Source organism: Mobula birostris, chromosome 5 (assembly GCF_030028105.1).
Source record: "Mobula birostris isolate sMobBir1 chromosome 5, sMobBir1.hap1, whole genome shotgun sequence".
In the NCBI taxonomy this organism is placed as follows: Eukaryota; Metazoa; Chordata; class Chondrichthyes; order Myliobatiformes; family Myliobatidae; genus Mobula; species Mobula birostris.
This window is the reverse complement of record NC_092374.1, coordinates 84,854,711-84,875,135: the sequence shown is the minus strand read 5'-3', so window position 1 is coordinate 84,875,135 and position 20,425 is coordinate 84,854,711. Positions and strand designations below refer to the sequence as shown.

At 45.2% G+C, this 20,425-nt stretch overlaps 1 protein-coding gene across 1 annotated transcript in view; it reads right to left on the bottom strand.

Moving 5' to 3' along the window:
* Positions 1 to 20,425, bottom strand: part of zanl (zonadhesin, like) — a 245,673-nt gene that overhangs the window by 82,150 nt on the left and 143,098 nt on the right. Inside the window, exons 54-62 of the mRNA XM_072259463.1 lie at positions 19,667 to 19,805; positions 16,584 to 16,725; positions 16,286 to 16,482; positions 11,152 to 11,293; positions 10,286 to 10,527; positions 7,164 to 7,312; positions 3,602 to 3,730; positions 1,357 to 1,423; positions 372 to 513 (exon numbers count right to left, since the gene is read on the bottom strand). Coding sequence (XP_072115564.1) covers positions 372 to 513; positions 1,357 to 1,423; positions 3,602 to 3,730; positions 7,164 to 7,312; positions 10,286 to 10,527; positions 11,152 to 11,293; positions 16,286 to 16,482; positions 16,584 to 16,725; positions 19,667 to 19,805 — 1,349 coding nt within the window. The remainder of the gene's footprint in view (positions 1 to 371; positions 514 to 1,356; positions 1,424 to 3,601; positions 3,731 to 7,163; positions 7,313 to 10,285; positions 10,528 to 11,151; positions 11,294 to 16,285; positions 16,483 to 16,583; positions 16,726 to 19,666; positions 19,806 to 20,425) is intronic.

Sequence of the window (20,425 nt, the reverse complement as noted above, 5' to 3'; positions counted from 1 at the left end):
AATGTCATACAAATGTGCGCTGTTCTAGTCACTGTGGTGTGTCTGTTTGAGCCTTGGGGACCTATTCTGTAAAGTGGTCCATGTGGAGACTCTGGGTGATTTTTTTTTACTGGAAGGAGAAATTGATATTCATGCCATCAGGCTGGAGGCTACCCAGATGGAATATAAGGCATTGCTCCTCCACCCCGAAGGTGGCCTCATCATATCACAGGAGGCCATGGACCGACATGTTGGAACGGGAATAGGAATTGGAATTAAAATGCTTGGCCACCGAGAACAGAATTCACAGATATTTTTAGTACCTGTACCAAATGACATAGTAGCAATGATAGCAACAGGGACCGACATGTGAGAATTAATAGCTCGCTTACCTGTTGGGTGGCAGCCATAGTGGCCATTAGATATCCCACAGAATTCCTCCTCTCCACACCTCCAGGCTTCACAGGTCGTGCTGTTGTTACCATGGCACTTGCACTTCAGTGAGCAGTCAGGCCCAAAGAAATCAGCACCAGGCTGTCAGGACCAGAGACAAAAAAAAGAGAATGTTTTAGGTAAACAGTATCTTCTGAACAGTACTATAATTGCTGGATGGGTAGACTGGAAAGACTTCCTTCTTGGCCTACAATGACCAGTTATGCATGGCCAGTCACTGAGGTGGCACCTGGCCTGTTTTCCCCAGGGAGCTCAAAATGGATAGGCATCTATAAATTTGCTGATGATGCAACCATTGTTGGAAGAATCTCAGATGGTGATGAGAGGGTGTACAGGAGTGAGATATACCAGCTAGATGAGTGGTGTCGCAGCAACAGTCTACCACTCAATGTCAATAAGACCAAAGAACTGATTGTGGACTTCAGAAAGGAGGGAACACACATCGGTCCTCATAGAGGGATCAGAAGTGGAGAGAGTGAGCAATTTCAAGTTTCTGGCTGTTAATATCCCTGAGGATCTATCCTGGGCCCAACATATTGATCCAGCTACAAAGAAGGCATGACTCTAACCAAAGAACTGATTGTGGACTTCAGAAAGGGTAAGATGAGGGAACACTCACCAGTCCTCATAGAGGGATCAGAAGTGGAGGGAGTGAGCAATTTCAAGTTCCTGGATGTTAACAGCTCTGAGGACCAAACTTGGTGCCAGGATATTGATGCAGTTACAACGAAGGCATGACAGCAGCTATACTTCATTCGGAGTTTAAGGAGCTTTGGTTTGTCACCAAAGATACTCGCAAATTTCAACAGATGTACCAAGGAGAGCATTCTAACTGGCAACATCACCATCTGCCAATCTCATTCTTGCCCACACAACCTCCTTTCTGTTCCCCTAACTAACGAATCCCCTATCACTACAACTCACCTCTTCTACACTCTTTCCTCCTGAGCCACAGATCCAGACTCTGCCAGAGATCTGCTCGCTGTGGCTTCTACCCGGTAAATCGTCCATCCCCAATGGTATCCGAAGTGGTATATTTAGTATTGAGGGGATTGGCCACAGGGGTGCTCTGCACTGGTTGCCTATTCTCTTTCCATCTCTTGACAGTCACCCCAGTACTTGTCTCCTACAACTTAAGGGTGACTGCTGTACCTCCCTCTAGCTCCTATCTATCACCTCCTCATTCTCCTGTACAAACCAAGGGTCATGGAGCTGCATCTCCAGTTCCTTTACAGTCTCTGAGGAGCTGCATCTCAATGCACTTTGTACAGATGTAGTTATCAGTGAGACTGGAGGTCTCCCAAAGTTCCCACATCTCACACAAGGAATATACCACTAACTCTGGACCCATTCTCAGAGCACTAGCTATGTATTAACAGAAAAAAATCTTACTGAAAACTCACTTAGAGCCTATGTCTGTGCTTGTCAAAGCCTGTTCTTGCCCAAGCCTGTTGAGCCAAAGCCTGAATACTCTAACCTGTAACCTGTAATACTGCACATCCTGTAACCAATACAATCAATATGTAGTGTCATTGTGGTCATTAGCCTCCCCAACATCCAGGACTGTGAACCCAAGAACACTACCTCAATCTTGTCATAGGTTTTAGAGGCTTGCATAGCTGGAGAGCTATGTTGGCTGGAGTCAGGGCTTTATGCTTTGGCTCCTGGTAGGGTCACCCATGCCAAACAGGTCAAAAGGTAGAGGCCAGACTGAGAGTGGTCCATTGGTCCTCCAGGTTTGGGGGTACAGTTGAGAGTTAACAACCCTGACTGGAAAGACAAAATTGCTACTGAAACAGCAATGAAGAATCCTTCTACATCTGAGTGCAATGGTATTCCTGAGTGTCCACCTGGGACTTGCATGACTGACAGTAGTGAAAACTGGGAGGAAGCTACTGACATGATGAAGGAAGCCGTGGACACCACCAGGGCTGGGGGACCTTCACAACTAATCTAAACACTAATGGCATAACGGGCAGTAAGTGATTGTTGCTGCATAACAACAAATCTTGTGACATATGCTGGTGACATTAAACCTGATTCTGATCTGTTTGTATTTATTCTTCCTGTAACTACAGTCAGGGTGCCAGTGCCTACTTAGATAGGATAATTACTGTCAGAATATAGAGTATATCCCTACAGTTATAACACTGGAGATACGACGAAATATTTTGCAAATTGAGGATTTAGTCCTTGACCAACAAGTACAGTCCAAATGCCATCTGTAAATTTGCTGATGATAGAACTTATTGTTGCCAGAATTGCAGATGGTGATGTGACAGTATACAGGAGCAAGACAGATCAGCTGGTTGAGTGGTGTCGTAGCAACAACCTTGCACTCAGCATGAATAAGACCAAAGAACTGATTGTGGACTTCAGAAAGGGAACACACACCAGTCCTCAGAGGGATCAGAAGTGGAAAGAGTGAGCAACTTCAAGTTCCTGGTGTCAATATCTCTGAGGATCTATCCTGGGGCCAACATATCAATGCAGTTACAAAGAAGAGACGGCAGTGGTTCTATTTCATTAGGGGTTTGAGGAGATTTGGTATGTCACCAAAGACACTCACAAATTTCTACCGATGTACCGTGCAGAGCATTTTGACTGGCTGCATCACTCTCTGGTATGGGGGTGGGGGAACAGGATAGAAGTAAGCTGCAGAGAGTTGTAAATTCAGTCAGCTCCATCATGGGCACTAGCCTGTGTAATATTCAGGACATCTTCAAGGAGCGATACTCCTATGGACCCAATTCACCCTGCCCTCTTCTCATTGCTACCATCAGGAAGGAGGTACACGAGACTGATGGCACACACTCAGCGCTTCAGGAACAGTTTCCTCCCCTCTGTCATCAGATTTCTGACTGGACATTGAACCCATGAACACTACCTCACTACTTTCTTATTTCTATTTTTGTACTACTTATTTATCTATTTAATATATACACATACTGTAATTCACAGTTTTTTCTCTATTATTATGTGTTGTATTGTACTGCTGCTGCAAAGACAACAAACTTCATGACACATTCCGGTGATATTAAACCTGATTCTGATTCTGAATTGAACAGGATTGAATTACTGATGGTGAATTGTAAAGCGGTGCACAAGACTATACTTTACACAAGACTGTGATCATGAGGAAAGGATGAACAGTCAAATGGACTCTTACTTCTTATCCACGTTCCAGCTGTTGCCAAAGTCATTGACATTCTTCACGATCTGACCCTCAGGAGTCCTGAAGTCATCACTGGGGATTCCGTTGTAGTCACCACACAAACCACATAGCTGGCCAGCATAGCTGTACAGGGACAAAGGGCATTAGGAAGAGTAATAGGAAGAGCAATTAGGCATCGCTCCTTGAAGATGGATCCAGGATACCTTCAAGGAGCGACGACTCAAAAAGATGGCATTCATCATTAAGGACCCCCATCACTCTGGTCATGCCCTCTTCTCATTGTTACCATCAGGAAGGAGGTGCAGAAGCCTGAAGGCACAGACTCAGTGATTCAGGAACAGCTTCTTCCTCTCGGCCTCACCTGGAAGGACAGTCTGGGGCCCTGAATGGTGGCAAGGGAGGAAGTGTAAGGGCATGTGTAGCACTTGTTCCGCTTACAAGGATAAGTGCCAGGAGGGAGATCAGTGGGGAGAGATGGGGGGGACGAATGGACAAGGGAGTCGTGTAGGGAGCGATCCCTGCAGAAAGCGGAGGGGGGGGAGGGAAAGATGTGCTTAGTGGTGGGATCCCGTTGGAGGTGGCGGAAGTTACGGAGAATAATTTGGGGTGATATACTGCGTCCGGTGCTCCCGATGTGACCTTCTATATATTGGCGAGACCCGACGCAGACTGGGAGACCGCTTTGCTGAACACCTATGCTCTGTCCGCCAGAGAAAGCAGGATCTCCCAGTGGCCACACATTTTAATTCCACATCCCATTCCCATTCTGACATGTCTATCCACGGCCTCCTCTACTGTAAAGATGAAGCCGCACTCAGGTTGGAGGAACAGCACCTTATATTCCGTCTGGGTAGCCTCCAACCTGATGGCATGAACAACAACTTCTCTAACTTCCGCTAATGCCCCACCTCCCCCTTGTACCCCATCCGTTATTTATTTTTATACACACATTCTTTCTCTCACTCTCCTTTTCCTCCCTCTGTCTATACCACCCCCCCTTGTCTTTCTTCCCGGACGTCCTGTACCATGATCCTCTCATATCCCCTTTGCCAATCACCTGTCCAGCTCTTGGCTCCATCCCTCCCCCTCCTGTCTTCTCCTATCATTTTGGATCTCCCCCTCCCACTTTCAAATCTCTTACTAACTCTTCCTTCAGTTAGTCCTCATGAAGGGTCTCGGCCTGAAACATCGACTGTACCTCTTCCTGGAGATGCTGCCTGGCCTGCTGCGTTCACCAGCAACTTTGATGTGTGTTCCTTCCTGGAAACATGTCTTTGCTGCCATCTTGTACCTTCCAGATCCATTTTCAAGCTCCTCGACTCGTACCATCTGTACGCACATTCAGTTGGCTGCTTCTCCCACTGCATTCAATTCTCTGTAACTTCTACCATCTCCAATGGGATCCCACCAGCAAGCACATCTTTCATTTCCCCCAGTTCATGCTTTCCACAGGGATCACTCCCTACGCGACTCTCTTGCCTATTTGTCCCTCCTCAATGATCTCCCTCCTGGCACTTGCAAGCGGAACAAGTGCTACACCTGCTCCTACACCTTCTCCCTCACTACCATTCAAGGCCCTGGACAGTCCATCCATGGGAGAAGACACTCCACTTGTGAGTCTGTTGGGATCATCTACTATATCTAGTGCTCTCGGTGTGGCATCCTATATATTGGTGAGACCCAACGTAGATTGGAAGATCACTTAGCTGAGCACCTATGCTCTGTCTGCCAGAAAAAGCGGGACCTCCCAGTGGCCACCCATTTTAATTCCATTTCACATTCTGACATGTTAGTCCATGGCCTCCTCTACTGCCATGATGAAGCCACACTCAGATTGGAGGAGCAACATAAGACCATAAGTTATAGGAGCAGAAGTAGGCTATTCAGCCCATCGAGTCTGTTCCGCTATTCAATCATGGGCTGATCCAATTTTTCCAGTCATCTCCACTCCCCTGCCTTCTCCCCATACACTTTGATGCCCTGGCTAATCAAGAACCTATCTATCTCTGCCGTAAATGACTTGGCCTCCACAGCTGCTCGTGGCAACAAATTCCACAGCTTTACCACCCTCTGACTAAAGTAATTTCTCCACATCTCTGTTTTAAATGAACGTCCTTCAATCCTGAAGTCGCGCCCTCTTGTCCTACATTTCCCTATCATGGGAAATAACTTTGCCATATCTAAACTGTTCAGGCCTCTTAACATTCAGAATGTTTCTATAAGATCCCCCCTCATTCTCCTGAACTCCAGAGAATACAGCCCAAGAGCTGCCAAACGTTCCTCATATGGTAACTTTAAATACAGGAATCAAGACTGATTCCTGGAATCATTCTCGTGAATCTTCTCTGAACTCTCTCTAATGTCAGTATATCCTTTCTAAAATAAGGAGCCCAAAACTGCACACAATGCTCCAAGTGTGGTCTCACCAGTGCCTTATAGAGCCTCAACATCACATCCCTGCTCTTATATTCTATACCTCCAGAAATGAATGCCAATATCGCATTTGCCTTCTTCACAAACCATTCTACCTGGAGGTTAACCTTTAGGGTATCCTGCACAAAGATTCCCAAGTCCCTTTGCAACTCTGCATTTTGAATTCTCTCCCCATCTGAATAATAGCCTGCCTTTTTATTTCTTCTACCAAAGTGCATGACCATACACTTTCCAACGTAGTAATCTGTCCCACATCCCTCAGTGTAACACTGACTCATGCCACACCGCCCACTGTATTGGCCCAAACCATTTACCATAAAACTCATAAACACAAGAAACTGCAGATACTGGATATTCAGAGCAACACACACATGCTGGAAGAACTCAGCAGGTCAGGCAACATCTGTGGAAAGCTCTTTGATTTGCACTATGCCCACTATCAACAACTTAATTCCCTGTAACCTGCACAAATGCTGGAGGAACTCATCACATAAGGCAGCATCTATAGACAGGAATAAACAGTCAATGTTTTAGGCCTAGACCTACCTTCAGACCTGCTGCCTGACAGGATTTCCAGCATTTGCAGAATATTTCATTTCTGTTTTTCTTTATGTTTCCCTCCTGTTTTTCGTTTTTATCTCTTGCTATCCCTTAATAAGGGTGGCAGGGTGGAGATGCGACTCCACCAAAGGAGGTGTAAGTCGCTCCTTCCCTCCGCTAGCCTGCAGGTCACCCTTGGGCAAGGTGTAGCACCTGCTTAGCCCTCGATCAGGGTCATATGAAGCCATGGGAGCAGGTGATGGATGGTCGTATGAGTAGCCAGTGCATATCACAAGTCCCAGTATTGATAATGACTGGGGTCACCCGTCTTGTAAAGACACTACCCAGAAGAAGGCAATGGCAAGCCACTTCTGTAGAACAATTTGCCAATAACAATCATGGCCATAGACCATGAGTAGCCATATCATATGACATGGCACATAATGAATGAACCATCCCTGAAGAACATCAATGGTACAGTGGTACTTAGTTTCTATCAAAGAATGCAAAAGAATTGACAGAATAGACAAAATCTGTAACCCTCCAACTCCATGCCTCTCATTTTCAAATGGCGTGTACCCACCTTCTCAGAACCTTAACTTCTGCGTGGTGCCTGCCATCATATCTCACAGTCAGACCAAAGTCTGTTTCTATGATAATATGCTTGCCAGATAATTTGACTGACAGTCCGGTGACCGGGTGATAAGGAACAGTGACCGTCTTTCCATCAACCTGAGGGAAGCAAAACAAAATAGCTAGTTCACTCATTAATTCACTCATTTACCTATTTTTTCAAAAAGTGGGCTCTTCTAGTCGTTATAGCCATGCTGCCCATGATTTAACCCTTGTCTAATCACAGGACAATCACAATGCTTTACAGTACGGGTGACCCAGGTTCAATTCCCTCCGCTGCCTGTAGGGTGTTTGTATGTTCTCCCTGTGATCACGTGGGTTTCCTCCAGGTGCTCCGGTTTCCTCACACAGCCCAAAGGCGTACGTTAATCGGTCATTGCAAATTGTCCTGTGATTAGGCTAGGGTTAAATCGGGGGGTTGCTGGGCAATGTGGCTTACAGGACTGTATCTCAATAAAACAAACAAATAAATAAATAATTTTGCAAAGGCCAATTAACCTATCAACTGCTATGCCTATGGACTTTGGGAGGAAACCAGGACACCCTGAGAAAACCCAAGCATTTGACGGGAAGGATGTACAGACTCCTTACAGATGATGTTGGAATTGAACTCTGAACTTCAATGCCCCGAGCTGTAATAGTGCCGTGCCACCATGGCACCCAGTTTGGAAGGAGTAAACTGCAGTATATTCTGCCACACTCTTCATGTGTCTGGTAAGATGATGGATAGACTTTGGGCATCAAGCAACGAGCTGTTCGTGATGGGATACTGAGCTTGATCAGTGGTTCAGGGGCTGGTGCAGTTGAATTTCTGGAGAATGCTGACCTCCATCATTGAATAACAAGGATAGGCCAGTTGTTGAGATTGTTACTTCTTTCATTTTTGAGGCGTGTATGTTAGATGCCCACTTTTGGCAATTAAAGCATTGAGGAAGATCGAAACATCGAGGCCAACGCGGAAGGTGAGTGAGGGTTCAGCGCCGACTGCCTGCCTTTTGATTGCTGATGGAGAGGAGCCTGTGTGGCGGCCTGTCACTGCGGCCGGAGGGTAGGCCTCTGTGTTCGAGTGGCGTCTCTCTCTGTCGATGATGTCGGGGGATGTCTCTGAGGTTCTGCGTTTATGCATCAGTTTATGGTGTGTGGACTTTTTCAGTCTTATGCTTTTTACATTCTGTGTTTTTTGCCCGTTCTTTCTCATTTTTTTGTGTGAGGGGAGTGGGTTTGGGGTCGATGTTCTTGCTCCATTTTGTGTGGGGGAAAGGGGGTTTGGAGGGTTGATGATTGGGTTGCTATTCTTTTTTGTGCGGTGGGGTGGGGTTGATGGTTTTCTTTGTTCCCTGGCTATCTGGAGAAGACATATCTCAGAATTGTATACCGCATACACACTTTGAGAATAAATGAACCTTTGAACCTTTTAGGAGCCCGTGCTTGAAAATCTTGCTGCATGATGCCATGGCCTGGTTTATTTTCTTGAGGATTACAGATGGGATTGAACAGTGCAATTGTCAGCTGACATCATCACTTTAGAGAGCTTAGGTGAGGGAAGGAAGGTTACTGGTGAACATGGCTGGGTCCAGCTCTGTCTCCTCCGGAGCATATCCATAACTTTCATGGATTGGATAACTGATCTCCAATGACCTCATCGGTGGTGAGAGAGAGAGAGAGTTTGCTGCTGCTCTCAAGTTGGCGGGAGCTCGAAAAAGCAACAGCGCAGACTGTAACATTGAGGGGAGTCCAACAGCAAGCTGCTGTGGCAGGAGTGATACCTCTCGCTCGTTAGTGTGGGATATCAAATATTGGGGTGAACAGCGGTTTTTGATGGACTCTCGATCACGGTTTCTTTGGGGGCTTTGCTATTACTTGAATGGCGGGTGGTGGGGGTGCTGAGGCAGGCGGGGAGAGCGCGTGAGGGGAGGGCTACTGCTTTTGTGTTGGAGGAAGAGGTGGGCTTTGGGGTTCTAACATTTTACTGTCATTTATTCTTTGGAGTTTTCTTCTTTTTTCATGGATGTCTGTGAAGAGTAAGAATTTCAAGTTGTATACTGTATACATTCTCTGATATTAAATGGAACCTTTGAACCATTGAATTTTATTTTGTGCAAGGTATGACCATTGCTCACGCTTCCCATAAATTTCAGTTTTGCCAGGGCTCTTTGGGTAAATACTGCCCTGCAGTCAAATACAGTCTGTCTTGCTTCCTATTGGGTTTCTTCAGTTACAGTTGCTTCCATCTACTGTGCTGAATTTTCGTAAATCTTGGGAATGTCAGTGAAAATATCCCTTTAGACGAGGTAAATTATTCTGATAAAGTGGGTATTTAGCCAGGATGCAGAACAGGCATAGTGTCTGGACGAAGCACAGGTCTCAAACGTGATATGGGTGTTACGACCTCAGCTCGTTGGTTGACTATTCTGAGGGCTCTGAGTTTTTTGCTGATGAGTTTTTTTTTGTAGTCTCTGCATTTTATTAATTACAATTAGCTGTAATGTTGTGTTTTGGGCTTTTGTATGTGTTATTGTTAGGTCTTCTCTAGTTTACATTTAAGTTGCAGTTGTCTTTGATTACTTCTCCGAGACTTTACAGGTGTCCAATTAAATATTCTTCGACTTTAGTCTCTGATTAGAATAGTTACTTGTTAGCTTGTAATTAGTCTGGGGTCTTATCAGCTGGGCACAGATTCTTTCATTCCCTGGAGCATATTTAAAGGGGCAGTGCTTGCCCCTCATTGGCTCAGTTGTCCTGATCCTTGCCTAGTGAAGTTTGGGCTGAGTTATCCAACACTTTGAAAGTTCAACTGTTTTGTTAATAAAATTCCTAATTTTGTTGATCCTGTGCTTGGATCTGAAGATGCAGTGTGACAACGGGACAGAAAGCATGGAATTCGGAAAGCTAGGCAAGACCTGAAGCTCAGAACAGCTTTCCATTCAGGGAAGCCACAACCTAGCCAAGACGTTGAACAAGCTTCTGATCTCCTCCTTTACTCTACAGCCACCAATCTGCTCACCCCGTCACAATCCATCGGCCTACTGCCATTCACAATAGAGTCCAAAATGGAAAGGCAAGCTTCCTCACCTGAACAATCTTGTTCCTGAGCACTGACACGGTGATGCCGTAGACGCTGACATGAACCGCTTTGACATATGACACTGTCTTCACTCCGTTGCGATGCTCGTTGGCCGTGTACACGGTGAATGGAGTCAGACTGGAGTTACAGGGCTTGGCCAACACGTAAGTGCAGTTGCCCTGGAAGTTGAACTTCCTCTTGTCGAAGGAGGTGTAGTGGGGGTCTCCGGATGCGGTGCAGGTGGATGAGCCTGAGAGGGGAGATGGACAGAGTGAGGTGGGTTAAGTCCACACTTCCAACAGCAGAGGACTTTCTTCAGACATGTTGGAACTAGTGGACAGTTGGGAGTACCCTACATCGACCTGTGCAGGGTAATGTAACTGGTGGAAATATACATAATTCACAACCGCCGACATTGAGTTGGGGTTCACTTTAAGGGCTGGTTTAACGTATTGACATATTACGTGAAGTTCTGGTACTGTGCTTATTGTGTTCAGTGTTTGGAGTACAATGAATAAGCTGTAACAATTTTTCTTAAACATAAAATGCCTCAAGTCGTTTTATTTGTGAAAACCTACATTGGTGACCCCGATGTGATTTGAAAATGTGGCCTTCACCTGTACTATAGCCCTCTGTACCCTTCCCATCCATGTACCTATCCAAATTTCTCTTAAGCATTGAAATTGAACCCACATCCACCACTTCTACTGGCAGCTTGTTCCACACTCACACCACCCTCTGAGTGAAGAAATCACAGAAGAGTTGCGTAGCAACTTTGGAACTGATGTATGTGGGGGGCATCTGACAGAATGGGAAAGGGGAGGGAACAGAATGATTAAATCCCATCCCTCACCCAGTACCCCTGACCCTTTACCTTTAGGATAACAGCCCTGGACACCACCCTTGTTGTCACAGTACTCGTCGGGGCCACAGCTGGTGTCCGTGCACTGGACGTTGTTGCTGGACAGGCACTTACACACCTGGTTACAGGCCTCAGACCAGATCACATCCCCAGGCTGGAGAAACAGAGAGATGCACATTAGGTGGGGCATGTAAAGAAAAAGGGAGGCCCATTTGAGAGGCAGGAAGAGTTTGCATTTCACAACCTCTGGATATCCGACATTACTTCAAGAAAGATGTTCTAACATTTTCTGTGAACAAAACCAGAACAGCCTAGCCAGATTAGTGTAGTGGTTAGCACAATATTTTACAGTACCAGTGACCCAAGTTCATTTCCCACTGATGCCTCTAAGGAGATTGTATGTTCTCCCCATGACTGCGTGGCCGGGTGCTCCAGTTTCCTCCCACAGTCTAAAGGCGTACTGGTTGGTAAGTTAATTGGTCATTGTAAATGGTCCTGTGATTAGACTAGGGTTAAATCGGGGTTGTTGGACAGCGCAGCTTGAGGGGCTGGAAGGGCCTATTCCACGTTGTATTTCAATAAATAAACAAATTTATTGCCCAATTTCGGGAAAACCTCCTGTACTGCATTGTAACGCACACAAAATGCTGGAGGAGCTCTGCAGGTCAGGCAGCATCTATGGAAATGAGTAAACAGTCAACATTTTAGGCTGAGACCCTTCTTCAGGACTGAGAAGGAAGGGGGAAGACACCAGAATGAAAAAGTAGGAGGAGGGAAAGGACAGCTGGAAGGTGATAGGTAAAGCCTGGTGGATGGGAAAGGTCAAGGGCTGGGAGGTGGAAGGAATCTGAGAGTCATAGTCATAGTCATACTTTATTGATCCCAAGGGAAATTGTTTTTCATTACAGATGCACCAACCAAGAATAGAGTACAAATAAAGCAATATGAAACCATAAATAATTAAATAGTAACATGTAAATGCCAGAAAATAAGTCCAGGACCAGCCTATTGGCTCTGGGTGTCTGACCCTCCAAGGGAGGAGTTGTAAAGTTTGATGGCCACAGGCAAGAATGACTTTCTATGACGCTCAGTGTTGCCTCTCGGTGGAATGAGTCTCTGGCTGAATGTACTCCTGTGCCCAACCAGTACATTATGTAGTGGGTGGGAGACATTGTCCAAGATGGCATGCAACTTAGATAGGAGAGGAGAGTGGGCCATAGGAGAAAGGGAAGGAGGAGGTGACCCAGAGGGAGGTGATATGCAAGTGAGAAGAGGTAAGAGGCCAGATTGGAGAATAGAAGGGGGGGGAAGGGATTTTTTTCTTAAATAGAAGGAGAAATCGATATTCATGCCATCAGCTTGGAGGCTACCCAGACAGAATACAAGGTGCTACTCCTCCTCCCTGAGGGTGGCCTCATCTTGGCACAAAAGAAGATGATGGACCGACATGTCAGAACGGGAATGGGAACAGGAATTAAAATGCTTGGCCAGTGGGAAATTCTGCTTTTGGCAGATGGAGGGGAGATGCTCGACAAGGTGGTTCCCCTATTTACAACGAGCCTCACCAATGAAGAGGAGTCCACATTGAGAGCACTGGACACAATAGACGACCCCAGTAGATTCACAAGTGAAGTGTTGCCTCACCTGGAAGGACTGTTTGATACCCTAAATGGAGGTGAGAGAGGGGGGTGAATGGGCAGGTGTAGCACTGAGACTGCTTACAGGTATAAGTCCTGGAAGGACAAATGGCCAAGGGAATCTCAGAGGGAGTGATCCCTGCAGAAAGCTAGTGGGGGGGGGGTAGGTAAAGTTGTGTTTCATGGTAGATCCCTCTGGAAATGGCAGAATTTGTGGAAGATGACGCTTTGGATGCGGAGGTTCATGGGTTGGTAGGTGATGATAACAGGAATTCTATCACTGTTAAAGTAGCAGGAGGATGTGGAGAGCACAGATGTTCAGGAAATGGAGAAGATGTGAGTGAGGGCAGCATCAGTAATAGAGGAAGGGAAGGCCTGGTCTCTGAAGAAGGAGCACATTTCTGGTGTCCTGGAAAGCCACATTCTGGGAACAGAAGCAGTGGAGGTGAAGGAACTGAGAAAAGGAAGTAGCATTTTGGTGAAGGAACTGACCTCCAAGAGGACCACAGCCTTGTCGTGGCGTGGGGACTTGCGTGCCTCAATAACCCAGACAGCTATGATGTTGCCTCGAGTCAGGTCTTTATGCTTTGGCTCTTGGTAGGGTCACCCATGCCAAACAGGTCAAAGGGCAGAGGTCAGAATAAGAGTGGTCCACAGGGCCTCGAAATTCAGGGTTTCAGCTCAGAGCCAGCAGCCCTGACTGGTCAAAAAAAAAGTATTATGGAAACAGCAATGAAGAATCCTTCTACAAATGGTATTCCTGAGTCTCCACTCGGGACTTGCAGTATTGACAGTAGTGAAACAGAGGGGAAGCTACTGACATGGTGAAGGAAGCCCTTAACAGCACTGGAGATGGAGGACCTTCACTGTTACCCTAAACACCAGTGGCATAACAAGCAACAAGAAGGAAATGAGAAAAGGGAATAGCATTTTGTTTGCTCTACATTGTGTCAGCCTATCATTACAACCTTCTTGTGTATTTAATATTTCAATAATATTTGAGAAATCTTGTATGTATATATATATTGTTTGATTAAACTTTGTTCCTTTACGTAATTCATAACACGTTATATGTAAAAATACGCGAATGGCATACGTCATCAATTCACCTACTGACACAATAGCCACTGCTCTACATACTGTCGTTGCGCATCTGGAGAAGAAGGATGTTTATTTGAGAATACAGTTTTTGGACTACAGTTTAGCATTCAACACCATAGTTCCATCCAAGCTTGACAAGAAGCTTAGAGACCTCGGTCTTGACCCTGCCTTGTGCGGCTGGATCCTAGACTTCCTGTCAGATCGCCAGCAGGTAGTAAGAGTGGGCTCCCTCACCTCCAACCCTCTGACTCTCAATACAGGAGCTCCTCAGGGCTGCGTACTGGGTCCCCTCCTTTACTCCCTGTATATCCATGACTGTGTCGCCACCCATAGCTCCAATCTGCTAATTAAATTTGCCAATGACACTACATTTATTAGCCTTATCTCAAACAATAACGAGGTGGCCTACAGGGAAGAAGTCATTTCTCTGACACAGTGATGTCAAGAAAACAACCTCTCCCTCAATGTCGTAAAACAAAGGAGCTGGTTGTGGACTACAGGAAGAATGGAGACCGGTTAACCCCTATTCACATCAATGGATCTGAGGCTGAGAGGGTAAACATCTACATAACCGAGGATCTCACGTGGTCTGTACACGCCAGCTGTGTGGTGAAAAAGTCACAACAGTGCCTCTTTCACCTCGGACGGTTGAGGAAGTTTGGTATGGGCCCCCAAATCCTAAGAACTTTCTACAGGAGCACAATTGAGAGCATCCTGACTGGCTGCATCACTGCCTGGTATGGGAACTGTATCTTCCTTAATCGCAGGACTCTGCAGAGAGTGGTGTAGACAGCCCAGCACATCTATAGATGTGAACATCCCATGATTCAGGATATTTACAAGGACATGTGTGTAAAAAGGGCCTGGATGATCATTGAGGACCCAAGTCATCCCAACCTCAATCTATTCCAGCTGCTACCATCTGGGAAGTGGTACCACAGCATAAAAGCCAGGACCAACAGGCTCCAGGACAGCTTCTTCCACCAGGCCATCAGACTGATGAACTCACACTGACTTGAGTGTACTCTATATTACGTTGACTGTTCTATTTATTATAAATTACTATGATTGCACATGGCACATTTAGTTGGGGATGTAACGTAAAGATTTTTACTCCCCACTTATGTGAAGGATGTAAGAAATAAAGCAAATTCAATCACGCCATCACGTGATACATGCGCACCTTGTTTAAAGACGAAGTTAGACCTGCATTCCTGGACTCCCGTGTTTTCCTTCGATTTAGTTTAATGTCTTGAAGTAAAAAAACAGAACATTTCTCTACCCTTCCCAGTTTGGGTCACAACTAAACTCCCTCAGTCTCTGGATCTCGGAATCCTTCATCCGTGTTTTCCAAACCTGATAGCCTCTGCTTTAGCTCCAATCATAGGTGGATATACTTTACATCCACTCAAAAAATTAATGATTTCAAAGACTTTTATCAGATCTCACACTGCTCAGAGACTGATTTCAGAACACACATCTTATTGAGATTTTTTAAATTTACTGCCTGTTACACTGCTGGTGTTTAGGGCAGCAATGAATGTCCCCCATCTCTGGTGGTGAGGCACACAAGCTTCCAAACCCTATGAAAAGGTTGTGGTCCTCTTGGAGGAATATTTTTGAGAATTGCTGCTGAACTGGAGGAATCAAATAAATCAGGGATTCCATATGAAAGTAGGAAAGTGGGTTTTTGAAGATAACTGGTTTAGTGATAGTATGACTGGTTATTTAGAGGTACATTATATACTGGACAGGCATCTAGGGAGTGCACTCATTCTGCTGAAGGCAAATTTCAAGCGAATGATTTATACTGAAGTTCAAGTAGGAGGTTGTTTTATGACCGCCATAGGACCATAAGATATAGGAGCAGCATTAGGCCATTCAGCCCATCGAATCTCTTCCACCATTTCATCATGGCTAATCTATTTTCACCCTCGGCTGCAATCTCCTGCCTTCTCCCTGTATCCCTTCATGCCCTAACTAGTCAAGAATCTATCATCCTCTGCCCTAAATATACCGAATGACTTGGCCTCCACAGCCGCCTGTGGCAATGAATTCCACAGGTTCGCCACTCTCTGGTGAAAGAAATTCCTCCTCATTTCCACTCTAAATGGATGTTCCTCTATTCTGAGCCTGCGTCCTCTGGTCTTAGGAAACATCCTCTCCATATTCCACTCTTTTGAGGCCTTTCAACAGTTGATAAGTTTCAGTGAGATCCCCTCTCATTCTTCTGAATTCCAGGGAGTACAGGTCCAGAGCCATCAAATCCTCCTCATATGACAACCTTTTCATTCCTGGAATCATTCTCATGAACCTCCTCAGAAACATTTTCAAGAGAGGTTTTATGAGATTTATAACATAGATGGTAAAATCCTTTCGGAGATAGCTTAGTTTTCCTTGTACGTTACCTGGTAATAGGTTCCATTGTACATACAGCCGCACTGATCTCTCGAGACACACTTGTCTCCACTCTGCACAAAGCCTTTGTCACACTGACAGCCCTCAGCACACGGCTGGTCACAGAGCTGAGGACGAGGCTCAAGGCAGGTGGCTGGACAGGCTGAGGCACAGGGCTGGTAGTGACTGTTTGACGGGCACTGGAGAGCTATGGAGAAAGAAAAACAGGTCTCATGGCAAGCAGTGACACGTAGCTCCAAAGCTGTAATACTCTCTGGAAGTCTAGATTTCACTCTCTGTATTACTTACGGCAGAAGGTTTCGTTCCTCCAGGGTTGAATGGTGATGCTGTGCTGCTGACACTGGGTGACATAGGCCTCGATGGCTTCACAGAGCTGCTGCTTGTTGCCGTCCATCGCACACATGTCGTACACACAGTCCTTGAAGAAGGCCTGGGAGAGGGAGGAGTGGATCATGGGTGTTGAAAACCACTGCTTTTTAAATAATAATACTTTTTATAAGATTTATATTTATAACAAACTCATGTATTTTTCACAGTATGTGGTGGTTCATCACCATTTACTGGCAGAAAACGGTACAGCAGCTAACAGTTTATCACCTTTCTCATTTTTCATTGGTTAAGTATTAGCGCATTACCCATGTGATGTAATTGTTTTAATTAAGTAGCCCATTTTGTAGTTTATTCTTCATCTGAGGAATTTCACTTATTATAATAGTGATAGAATTTTCAGAGGTGCCATCTTGGTTCTTTATTCCTTTGTCTTCACATCCATACCCTTAGCATCATTTCTCAGCTCTTTATTTTGTTTGCTTAGCATTTGTTTCTTTGTACTCTAAAGTAAGCTAAAATCTTGGAATTAAGACCGCTTGTCATTCCTGACTTCTGGAAGAACCCTAAGGATCAGAAAATAAACAGAAATCCAACACAGGTTAAGATGTGAAAATGTCTGGACACCAATTTGTTATAATGGGGGAAGAACAGAATAAAAGAAAAAAGTTGAATGTCAAGTCACAAGAACAACTGTGTAAATTCAGAGTAAATCTACTCAAATTGTAGCGAAGCGTTAACTGCACTGAGATTTGATTACTGTTGTAAAGTAGCAACCAATATGGCTAAGCTACTAAAAGTAAGATTCCATAATGCCCCAGACCTTTTCTGATTGGCTGCTGGTGACTAGCGGTGTTCCAGAGGAGTTGGTTGGGACCACTTTTTCATGTCACATATTAATGATTTGGCTGATGGAATTGATGGCTTTGTGGCAAGCTTATGTGCAATACGAAGACAGGTGGAGGAGCAGGTAGTTTAGAAGAAGTAGGGAGGCTACAGAAGGACTTAGACAGATTAGGAGAATGGGCAAAGAAGTGGCAAATGGAATACAGTGTCGGGAAGTATATGGTCATGCACTTTGGTAGTAGGAATAAAAGCATAGACTCTTTTCTAAATGGGGAGAAAATTCAAAAATCTGAGGTGCAAAATGACTTGGGAGTCCCTGTGCAGAATTCCCTAAAGGTTAACTTGCAGATTGAGTCAGTGGTGAGAAAGGCAAATGCAATGTTTCCAGAGGACTAGAATATAAAAGCAAGAATGTAATGTTGAGGCTTTATAGGACACTGGTGAGGCCTCATTTGGAGTATTGTGAGCAGTTTTGGGCCCTTTATCTAAGAAAAGATGTGCTGACATTGGAGACGGTTCAGAGGAGGTTCACGAGAATGATTCCAGAAATGAAAGGGTTATCATATGAACAGCGATTAGAGGTTCTGGGCCTGTACTCACAGGAAGTTAGAAGAATGGTGGGGTTGGAGTCCTATTGAAACCTACCCAATGTTGAAAGGCCTGGATAGAATAGATGTGGAAAGACTATTTCCTGTGGTGGGGGAGTCTAGGACCAGAGGACGCAGCTTCAGAAAAAAACAGACATCCATGGAGAACAGTGATGAGGAGGAATTTCTTTAGCCAGAGGGTGGCGGATCTGTGGAATTCACTGCCACAGACGACTGCTGAGGCAAGGTCATTGGGTGCATTTAAGCTGGAGTTTGATTAGTCAGGGCCTGAAAGGTTATGGAGAGTAGGCAGGAGAGTGGAGTTGAGAGGGAAATGGATCAGCCATGGTGAAATGGCAGAGCAGACTTGATGGGCCGAATGGCCCATTCTGCCGCTATGTCTTATGGTCTTATGGTATTTGCTGAGGGATGAGCAGTCCACACTGGATAGTGAGGTGAACTCCTTTTCCCACTTGTTATGCTGATGGCAGTGGGAACACTCTGTTCCACCCCTAAAGCTAAGAGGCGCATCAGAGATAGATGTCTCATGTAGTGACAGAATCTCTGTCAAATGAGCACTTCGTTTCAGTGCCAGCCTACATTAGATGCTCTGAACAACGAACTGGGCCTCCAGTGCCTAGCTCAAGCGTGTTGCAAGGATCTACCCCATAGTCATATATCAGTTAGGCAGAGAGAGAACCAGTATTTACTGACAGCTACCTTTATTGTCTCAATGGAAGTGGACGTGAATTTACACAACCGAATACCTGTGTGCACACCTACTAGGTTTTCCTGACCCCTCCATGAACAGTCAAAGAATAGAAAAGGTAATACCCAAAGAAGGAGTCTACGCTGGCCAGGTGTTCCTCGTGGTCCTGATCCAATCTCTATGTGTCCATGGGGTACTCCACAACCCCAATGGTTGGTCTCTGGAAAGTTGCCACTGCTTTTATACACTTTCCTCACCAGTTCAAATGCTACATTTCAGTCTTGTTGGGTGTGGGTCATCTGATTGACTATGTCACTTTCTTACTGGCTCTGGTCCTGGCCAGCGTCCACTTATTGCCCTTCTTCTAAAATTGACAAGTGGTAATTTATGGCTCTTTGTTCTAAATCACTTACTGCACCAGTAACCAGATTAATCACTCAGTCCCCACCACTCACAAACCTGCATGTTATATGATACCAAAGAACACCTCACAAATAACTTCTCATTTGGAAATTAACTCTAGTCCAGCATATTACCTGGATGAGCATCATTGAGTCTACTTTAAATCACTGATTCAGCCAAGCAAAACCAGTTTACAACACGGAGGATGCAGAGCAGCTTTAGAAAATGGCAGCCTCCATTCCTTCGACTGCATGGGAAGAACAAAGGCAATTGGTCTGTCGACTTCCATTGTCCTTGATTCATTCAAATTCACCGATTTGTAGAATGTAGTTCTTTCTGACCAATGAGAGTCATGAGTGGTTCACACAATGATGGGCAAGCCGTCAAGTGATGAACATAGGAGCTGAATGTTTTTCACCCATGATCTTATCAGTGACATCGGTGTACCTATAGAGAAGAACTTAACTGTAGAAAGTAAGAGACAATCCTGTTATACGCACCATGGGGTCAATCTTGTAGTGACAAGCAACAAATGGGCCAAAACGATCTAACAGTATTCCGCAGTAGAAGGGCCCTTTGTACTTTTCAAGGTCGGCTTCAGAACACTGTGGGATCACATCGGCGTCTGTCAGGGTGCAGCTGACAAAATGGAGATGAGGGAGAAAGAAAAGCACTAGTTAATACTTAAAATCACTGGCGCAGAACACAAAACATATCTAAAAGTCTAGCTACTGAGAGTTCATGTTAATATTGCACACAAGACTCATTCCATGCTTGGTCACACTCTATCTGCAGATCCTTCAACAACTTTGTCCCTTGCATTCTTTACAGGTCTTTCTTTCAAAGCTACTTTTTTGACTCAGTATATCCTGTGGTGTAAGGTGCTCCTTCCCTCTGCAAGATGTGGCACCTGCTTAACCCTTCCCAATCTGGGCCATGTGAAGCCATGGGAGCAGGTGGTAGATGACCGTATGAGTAGCCGGTGCATATCACAAGTCCTGATGCCAGACAGACAATCTCTGAAGAGTATTGATAATGGCTGGGGTCACCTGTCTTGTAAAGACACTGCCCAGAAGAAGGAAATGGCAAACCACTTCTGTAGAAAAATTTCGCAAGAACATGGTCAATGAAAGACCATGATCACCCATGTCAAACAACACGCACATAAAGATTTATTTACCTATTTATTAGGATACAGCCCAGAATAGGCCCTTGCAGCTTTTTGAGCCGCACTGCCTACTACCCCTGATTTAATCTGA